The following is a 9,894-nucleotide window of genomic DNA, read 5'->3' as shown; positions in this document are numbered from 1 at the left end:
GTGTTATGCAGATGACACAACCTTGCTTGCTGAAAGTGAAGAGGACTTGAAGCACTTATTAATGAAGATCAAAGACCACAGCCTTCAGTATGGATTGCACCTCAAGCATAAAGAAAACAAAAATCCTCCCAACTGGACCAATAAGCAACACCATGATAAACAGAATAAAGACTGAAGTGGTCAAGAATTTCATTTTACGTGGATCCACAATCAACAGCCATGGAAGCAGCAGTTAAGAAATCAAATGATGCATTGCACTGGGTAAATCTGTTGCAAAGGACCTCTTTAAAGTGCTGAAGAGCAAAGATGTCACATTGAAGACTAAGGTGCACCCGACCCAAGCCATGGTATTCTCAATCGCATCATATCCATGTGAAAGCTGGACAATGAATAAGGAAGACCAAAGAATTGACGCCTTTGAATTGTGGTGTTGGCGAAGAATATTGAATATACCATGGACTGCCAAAAGAACGAACAAATCTGTCTTAGAAGAAGTACAACCAGAATGCTCCTTAAAAGCAAGGATGGAGAGACTGTACCTTACATACCTGGACATATTGTCAGGAGGGATCAGTCCCTGGAGAAGGACATCATGTTTGGCAAAGTACAGGGTCAGTGGAAAAGAGGAAGACCCTCAAGGAGGTGGATTGACACAGTGGCTGCAACAATGAGCTCAAGCATAACAAAGATTGTAAGGATGGCGGAGGACCGGGCAGTGTTTTGTTCTGTTGTGCATAGGGTCGCTATGAGTTGGAACCCACTCAACAGCACCTAACAACAACAATAGGTGATTCATGCTCAAACTGACTTTTGAGAAGCATTGGCCCAATCAATTTGATCCAGTTTCCTCACTTAGGAAATGATTTTTATCACCACTCACCTCAGGTCTATATGAAAAAAACAAAAACCCCTTAGAGCACAGTACATGGCACACAGTAGGCACTTGAAACATTGCTCAAATGACGATCAGGTGAATCCTCTGCCAGCCTCTTCCACCCTCAACTAGTCTTAAGTATTTACTGTGATAGAGAAGCCAGTTCGACATTTAAAACGGAAACATCACTTTTATTGACAGTGAAGGACCATGGGGCAGCTTTACAGGACAACACAAATAAGAGTCTCAAGACGACGGAGTGTACAATTGCAACAGACAGGTTAATACTCTTCGCCCTCATCCTCTCCCTCAGCACTATCTGCTCCAACCTCCTCATAATCCTTCTCAAGGGCAGCCATGTCCTCACGGGCCTCAGAAAACTCTCCTTCCTCCATTCCCTCACCCACGTACCAGTGAACAAAGGCACGCTTGGCGTACATCAGGTCAAACTTGTGGTCCAGGCGAGCCCAGGCCTCAGCAACAGCTGTGGTGTTGCTCAGCATGCACACAGCTCGCTGTACCTTGGCCAGGTCTCCACCAGGCACCACAGTGGGAGGCTGGTAGTTAATGCCAACCTTGAAGCCAGTGGGGCACCAATCCACAAACTGGATGCTGCGCTTGGTCTTGATGGTGGCAATGGCAGCATTGACATCTTTGGGAACCACATCACCACGGTACAACAGGCAGCAAGCCATGTATTTACCATGGCGGGGGTCACATTTCACCATCTGGTTGGCTGGCTCAAAGCAAGCATTGGTAATCTCTGCTACAGTAAGCTGTTCATGGTAGGCTTTCTCAGCAGAGATGACAGGGGCATATGTGGCCAGAGGGAAGTGGATGCGGGGATAGGGCACCAGGTTGGTCTGGAATTCTGTCAGATCGACATTCAGGGCACCATCAAATCTGAGGGAAGCAGTGATAGAGGACACAATCTGGCTAATAAGGCGGTTAAGATTAGTGTAGGTTGGGCGCTCAATATCAAGGTTTCTGCGACAGATGTCATAGATGGCCTCATTGTCTACCATGAAGGCACAATCTGAGTGCTCCAGGGTGGTGTGGGTGGTGAGGATGGAGTTGTAGGGCTCAACTACAGCTGTGGAAACCTGGGGGGCTGGGTAAATAGAGAACTCCAGCTTGGACTTCTTGCCATAATCAACTGAGAGGCGTTCCATCAGCAAAGAGGTGAACCCAGAACCGGTTCCCCCACCGAAACTGTGGAAAACCAAGAAGCCCTGAAGACCTGTGCACTGATCGGCCTGCAAAAGAAAAAAGTTTTAATTTTAGTATTGAGAGACATCTGATGAAAGTTGCCAACAACTCTGAATCTGTGATTACGCTGATTGTGGTTTTTAAATATTCTGAATAATCTTTGATAAAAAAGTAGTCATAAAGAGCTTCTAAGTGTTAAGTGATTCAGAGAAACTTCACATATCAACTGTTGGGTGGAAAATCTCCCAAAAAGGCTATTTAAAAATGAACTATTTTCATTTCTTCAAGGCAGAGGAATCAGGAGGCCTGGGACAGATACAGGGCCCAAGTTTTGGTGATCAGGAGGGCAACCAATGCTGACCATGCTGTGAACGCAGAACAAGGGCAGCTTCTTATCAGTTGGAGAGCTACCAAGGGCAGGCCCAGGGCCACCAGCCTGGTACAATGGATGCCTCACAAAGATCTGGCTGGTGTTTTCTGAACTGGAGTGCACCTGAAGAACTAAGTTTCAATGCCTTGGTGATGGAGTCAGACTGGGTTTGGATCTGGCTCTGCCAGTTAGTTCCTTACCTTGTGATCCTTGACCCAATCTCATTTCTCTATCTCAGTTTTCTACTTATTAAATGAGAATAACCTAAGGTTGTTGGGAATTAAATGAGCACGTGGAATAGCGCTTGACACAGTAAGCACTCAGTACATGGCACTAGTTATCTAGAAAACTACTCATTCTGGGAAAAAGTAATTTATTACCACTATTCTGTGAGAACTTTCCACCACTTAAATGGGCTATTCCACCTGGTAAACTGCTACTCTATGAAAGAATGAGCCTGACCTTTTAGACAAGGTATTTTGTTGACAACGATTACTTCTCAAAAGGTGCTCAGAGATTCATGGACATTCTGTACTGACCCCTCAGTTCACTTACCTTGTGGGTCCACACTCTGAAATAACCACACAAGATCAATGTACAAGGCAGCCCTAGTCTACCAACTATATCCCTTAATCTCACGTAGACACAGCAATACCAACAACAAACAACTGTTTTGGTAGTTAATGACCTTCACTCTAGAATTCCAAATGGCTTTCTCTAGGTTTATTTTTCCCTAAAGGTAGGTCCTGATTTCCAAGTCAGTGCTTATAGCTGCACCCTGAATTTGCAAATACAGGAACCATTAACCCAGTTTTGCTGGCAAGACTACCATAAACATTTGAGAAAAGTGTGAACCATGTGTGATGTAAGACCATTCTTTTTAGAACAGACCAGTTGTGGCTGGGCTTAGTATAATGTGATTTTCATGACAAGCAATTCTACCTAGGACCTTCGTGCTTGGTTCTCGGTTAATTACTTACAAGCTGCCCACATGCCTAAGGAGCAAAGGCTCATCTGATAGCTGGACTCTTAATAAAAATGTTTCAAAAGAATACTTCCCAATGTTATTGAAATAGATAAAGTTGGCAAAGATTTTTCTGCCACAGCATCAGTCCACGTTGCTCTGAGCTCTAGTAGAAATGCAAGGGCACTGTTTTCTGGTTATTATGTCTCAATACCTTCAGTGCTGCAGCAACTGATACTTGCTCCACTTTGTTAAAGAGTTTCCAGTGTTTCTAGTCAGTGTTATACACTGGCTTCTTCTGCTCTGAAACGTCTGTATTACCTTAAGGCAACAACCTGGATTTTTTTTTTGTTTTAATGAATTAGATCAATTAGTTACATTTAGCTGCCAGCCACCTACTCATTCAGTGTGACTAAGATGACCTAAAAAGGGATGTCTCAGCTTGAAGCAAGAAATCTGCCTTGTTTAATATGAACAAGGATGCTTAATGGCCTTAAATGTCAATAGACTGTGCAGGCTCTTTGGCTCTCATCTTGAAAATAGGGAGAACTGCCCTCACTGAAAGGAGCACCAATGGCCCAAATCTGCTTTGTAACACACAAAGGAATAGGCAAAACAACACTTAACCCTGGCCCAAATCGCTGTCTCTCATAACCCAGAACTATGTAGTTTAGAAGTCTAGTTAATTTAGTGAGCATTCTAAGTCTCACTTTAGTGTGTAAACATTCAAGTAGTTTGGTCTGTCTGAAAATTGCAAGAGAAAACTCTCCCCCCTTATTAAATACAATACTGTTATTTACCAGCTTGCGAATTCTGTCCAAGACAAGGTCAATGATCTCCTTGCCAATGGTGTAGTGGCCACGGGCATAGTTATTGGCAGCATCTTCCTTGCCTGTGATGAGCTGTTCAGGATGGAAGAGCTGGCGGTAGGTGCCAGTGCGAACTTCATCTGCAAAAGAAAAACAGAGAGGCCACCCACCACTAACAATGTGCACAAGCCGATCAGTACAGCCCCCCAGGACAGAGATCCTGTGCCAGGCCCCTGGGATCTCACTAAGGATACTGCTGTGTTCAACTCACCAATGACCGTGGGTTCCAGGTCTACAAACACTGCCCTGGGCACATGCTTGCCAGCGCCTGTCTCACTGAAGAAGGTGTTGAAGGAGTCGTCTCCCCCCCCAATGGTCTTGTCACTTGGCATCTGGCCATCAGGCTGGATGCCGTGTTCCAGACAGTAGAGCTCCCAGCAGGCATTGCCAATCTGGACACCAGCCTGGCCAACATGGATGGAGATGCACTCACGCTGTGGGAGGAAGATAGGAAAAGTTAGAATATGAAACAACAGATAGGATGCTTAGGAATGATTCACACCTAAATGACTAATCTTCAGGATCAGTAACCACCTCTCTGGAGGCCACTGCTGCCCAGTGACTATTTCACAAGTACCAATCTTTGATGAAGACCTAATTCAGAAGAAACGCTTTGGAAAACTGAAGATTATGCTAATGACAAACTAGGTATGATACTACCAACTTCCGTGCTAAAGGGGCAAGGTAGGCAAACCCCACCTTTACCACTTTTTTTTTTTTTTTTTTCTGTGGCAAGGGTCAGCATGAACCCAATTCTCTGCCGGGATTGTATCCAGGCCTCACCTTCCCATATCACCACTATACCTCGCTGCCAATCAATTCCATGGCAATTCCTCCCTCTCTGACCCTAACTACCCACAGTTAGATATCCTAGCTATCCTGAGCTGGGTCAAAACATTCCTGGCCACCTGAAGCCAGGTCATCAGGGACCAGCCCTAGGCTCAGAAGTCTGTACAAGTCCCTGCACTTCAGACCAGCTGACCTCCCTTCTTTCTAGTCCCTTGGAACTAGGACACAAGCTAGAAGACTCTCCATCACCTGCCCGTGCAGCCTTTCCTTATCGTCCAGCCACCTGGAGCTGGGTCTACACAAATCAGCTGTGAACTGCTAGCCCCTGCTGGCTCATTGCCCCTGTGGGTTCGTTAATTCTCTAGAATGGCTCACAAAATTCATGGAGACTGTTACCTAATTCTTACATTTAAAAAATTTATAACCAGAAAGGGTATAAGCAAAGGGAAGCAGCAGGCAAGGTCTGAGAGAGATCCCTGCGGGTAGCTTCCATTGTCCCCAGGAACTTGTCAAATTCTATCCAGTGCACGGATATTCTCACCAATCCATTAGGCCTCAAAAAGAGAGCTCCAAGGTCCATGGTTCCCTAGTCACTGGAACCTCAGTGAATATGCATGACGGGAGCCTTAATGCATACTTATGATCAACCTAATCAATGAATGAATATGCATGACTGCATCATACCTCCCCACCCCAAAGTTGGCTTGCCAGGTACAGGGAGGGGGGGTAGCCTGTGTAGCCCCTACTTGCCTGGCTACTTAAGACAAAACCAAATCCACTGCTGTCGAGTCAATTCTGACTCACAGCGATCCTACAGGACAGAGTAGAACTGCCCCAAAGGGTTTTTAAGGCTGTAAATCTTTACAGAAGCTGCCTGTCACATCTCTCTCCTGTGGAGCAGCTGGTGGGTTTGAACCGCTGACCTTTTGGTTAGCAGGCAAGTGCTTAGCCACTGTGCAACCAGGGGCCCCTTTTAGAAAGATGAACAAAAAAAAACCCAAACCCAGTGCCATCAAGTCGATTCCGACTCATAGGAACCCTATAGAACAGACTAGAACTGCCCCATAGAGTTTCCATGGAGCACCTGGCGGATTTGAACTGCCAACCCTTTGGTTAGCAGCCGTAGCACTTAACCACTATGCCACCAGGGTTTTCTTAAAAAGACAAAGAGCTCCTTAATTGCTCAGGCTACTTTCAGAAAAGCAGATGCAAAAGGTCAAATCTGGTTCTTGGTCCCACACTAGGCCAGACCCTTGCTTTGCAGCCACATTAGATATTGAAGGTCAGGTTTCTACCATGTTAGAATGACAAGCTGCTCTTCGGAAATATGCCTGCTGATTCCTTAAACTCATGCAAAGTTCCCCTTCCAGCTGATTCATTTCCTGTGTGATTGTGTAACTAGTGAGCTTATTCTAGTCCCTCTTTAATTCTATTCTTTAAAAAGACAAGAGCTTTTCTCTGCCCCCCTCTAAAACCAGCAAATTACAGCCATATGACTCAGGGAGAAAGTGCTAGATGAGCAGCAGTTAGCTGTATTTGAACGGTGTGGTCAGAGGCAACCTATAGGAGAATTTAATCTTTAGGAAGAACATTTTTCCTTCATCATCAACAAATCATTGACTCATGTTAATAAAGCCTAGTAAGTGTCATCCCCCCCCCGCCCCCCAAAAAACCAAGCCTATTGCTGTCAAGTTGACTCTAACTCACAGCCACCCTACAGAGCAGGGTAGAACTGCCCCATAGTTTCCAAGGAGCAGCTGGTGGATTCGAACTGCTGTCCTTTTAGTTAGCAGCCATAGCACTTAACCACTACGCCACCAGGGTTTCCCAGTAAGTGTCATCACTGAAATTAAGAAATTAGCTGCTCTCTAGTAAAATGTATATATCTCTCTGCTGTTGTGACAAAAAGCCTATGGTTTCAAGAATTTGATGATATCAGAGAAATATTTTCCTTTTTACATGCTGAACAGTCATTTAGAAGGTAGAAAATCATTCCTACCTAGCAAAAATAAGGTAATTAACATAGAATCTATACCCACAGACTTCACAGAAAAAACATAAAGCTTGTTTATTTTATCTCATCAGCAGCCAGATTAGCTACTTTTTAGACTGGCACAGGACTTTCAAAATATCCACACCAAAAATGTCCCATTACATTTTTCCCTGAATAGTATGGTTTCAAGTTTTTAAAAGCTGCTAATAAGAAACTAAAGAAAATTGAACAGCCAGCTAAGTTCTCAAAGGGCCTAGTTTCATAACCCAAGATAATACAACCCCTGAATCACTCACAACCTTTAACTTATGATCACTCCTTCCCGCCTACACTCCCCATAAAACAATCATGGTGTCCTGACCACATCGGCAAGCTCAGTATTACCTGTGCCTACTCGTCCAGCTCCAGGGCTGTGGGAGAATGAGTTGTTCGTTCTAATGAGCCCATGACTATTTACCATTGCATCATGTTTACCTTTAAATGGACTTTGGAAATACCACAGCCCCAGAAAGCTGTAAAGAACCAGAGATCCATTCATAACACCCCTCAGGCCCAAAGAAAGGTACCGGAGAAGATCCTCTCATCCTAAAGAAGCTGTTCTTCCATTGAAACTTTTTGAGTCAAAAAGTTTCAATGCTAACCAGTCTAAACTCTCCCTAGAAGCTGAGCAGGCAAAGCCAGTGGCCACTGTTTGCCCTCCTCTCCCCCCTGCCCACTTGGGAGAATAAGGCACAGGTGATGGATTTACTTAGTATGGCTTGAACTGAATAAGCACCAGCAGACCCGTGGCCAATGCTTTCCTGCCCTTTAGTACAAGCCCACTACTTTCTGAACCACACTTTTACCAGTATCTTTTTGTTCTTGCTTGCTCAAAGGCACCCAGACAAGTTGTTACAGTATTCAGATTTTTGTTAGCTGTGGCAGTCTCCGAAGACAGGAACTGGTCGATTATTCACTACTACATCCCTCCCCTTTTTAGATACTTTAAGAAACATTTGAAACACAAATCCTTGTTTAAAAACATGGCTTATTCTAAGTAGGCCCGGTGTTGTCCAAGATAGTTGTTTCCCAACACCTTTGGTAGCTATATAGAAAATATTCCAGTTGTGTACAGTTTCATGTGTCTTGAAAGCGTAAATAATCAGCGGTAGTTTACTCTGGTCTTATACAAAACCCTTTTATGGATTCATTTTAAAAATCTCCCTTAAGTGGAAACTTTCAGCTATAAACACCTCACTAAGTTAACATTTCGGTACCCATTGCGCTCGAGTCGATTCATAGCGACCCTATACGGCAGAGTAGAACTGCCCCATAGTTTCCAAGGAGCACCTGGTGGATTCGAACTGCAGACGTTCTGGTTAGCAGCCTAGCACTTAACCACTGTGCCACCAGGGTTTCCAAGTTAACACTAGAAACGTAGGATTAGACCTGTGAGACTTAGTTATTCCCTTCAAGGGACGGGCCCGCCTCCGTCCTTCAGGTGGAATGGTGCAATTGAAGCTCTAGCCAGAGCCCGGCCACAGGTGACTCAGCAGCGAGTCACAGGGCGCTGGGGAGGGGGCGCCCAGGAGCGTTCGCACCTTCCGTGCGGGAAGTACCAGAGACAACCTGCCCATTCAACTTCCGGGGCCCAGCGCGTACGACAGCAGGAAGGTGAGGTCATTTGGGGAAACTAGGGGGTAGGATTTTTAGTTTCCTCAGATCCTTGGGGGCCAATGTAAAGACCTTCTGCCCTTTCTTGAGCGGTGGCGGACCCTTGGACCAAGGGGGCTTTCCACTTCCACCGAGGACAGTGCCTGGGCCGCGCCTTCCGGCCCGAAGCAAACCCAAAAAACCAAACCCGTTGCGGTCGAGTGGATCCCAACTCATAGCGACCCTATAGGACAGAGTGGAGCTGCCCCATAAGGTTTCCAAGGAGCCCCTGGTGGATTCGAACTGCCGACCTTTAGGTTAACAACCGTAGCTCTTAACCACTACACCACCAGGGTTTCCAGTGGAGGGCAAGTTCGGTGAACCCCGCTACCCCAGTACGGCCACCAGACGCGCGTTTGGCCAGAGGAGCCCGGAGCTGTGCGGGCGCGGCCCCACGTGCAGCCGGTGGCTCTGCGGCTCCTGCAGCCCTTCGGAACGCGCGCTCTCCCCGTACCGCGAGCCCGGGGTGAGGCTCCGGCCCGCGCTATCCTAGGGTCCCCACTCACCATGACGGGACTCTTAAGGGACCCGCGGGGACAGAGAAGGCGAGTGGCTAGCAGCAGGAACCTCCCACTAACAGACTGCCAAGGAGTCCGGGGGAGAAGTAGGGAGAGGCTGCGGCCCACCCGGCCCTTTATACGCTCCCCCGGCCACGCGTCGTGGGCCCGCCCCGGCCGCGCGGCTCCTCCCGGCCTGCGGAGAGGGGAGGGCAAGCGGCTCTGATTGGTGGGTTCAAAAGTTCAAACCAAACTATTTGTAAGGAGCCAGAACTAGGAAGGGGAGGAGTAACCCTCGGGGCAAGAGAATGGACCGGGTGGGGTAGGGAAGAGGAAAGAGTAGGCGATTGGGAGGAGGAGGGAGGAAGTGAAGCATCTACACCGTCCTCGAGGTGTGTGGGGAGTGTCAGGTGGGCAAAGCCCAAGGGAGCGAGAGCGTCAGGTAAGCCGAGCAGCGGCCGGAGGCCAGGAGGGAAGCCCCTCCCACTGCCAGGCAAGTCTGGGCGGCCTCGGACCCTCGGAGGGGGAGTCCGCGTGGCCTCCAGCCAGTCACCTCCGCTCCACTCCCTACAAGGCCTGGCCTGCGCGCTGCCGGCTCTCCCTACACCGCCTGAAAGGCGCCTCTTCCTTCTCGGCG

At 47.2% G+C, this 9,894-nt stretch overlaps 1 protein-coding gene across 1 annotated transcript; it reads right to left on the bottom strand.

The window, feature by feature from the left end:
* Positions 1-1,039: 1,039 nt before the first annotated feature.
* Positions 1,040-9,389, bottom strand: LOC126075376 (tubulin alpha-1C chain). Its single transcript, XM_049883006.1, has 4 exons — positions 9,267-9,389; positions 4,498-4,720; positions 4,218-4,366; positions 1,040-2,130 (listed from the first exon to the last, which is right to left on the bottom strand). The coding sequence occupies exons 1-4, from the start codon at positions 9,267-9,269 to the stop codon at positions 1,156-1,158; spliced, it is 1,350 nt and encodes a 449-aa protein (XP_049738963.1). The 5' UTR covers positions 9,270-9,389; the 3' UTR covers positions 1,040-1,155.
* Positions 9,390-9,894: the final 505 nt, after the last annotated feature.

This window comes from Elephas maximus, chromosome 4 (assembly GCF_024166365.1).
Source record: "Elephas maximus indicus isolate mEleMax1 chromosome 4, mEleMax1 primary haplotype, whole genome shotgun sequence".
NCBI classification, from domain to species: domain Eukaryota; kingdom Metazoa; phylum Chordata; class Mammalia; order Proboscidea; family Elephantidae; genus Elephas; species Elephas maximus.
Note: the sequence above shows the minus strand (reverse complement) of the source record. Positions and strands in the feature narration are given on the sequence as shown.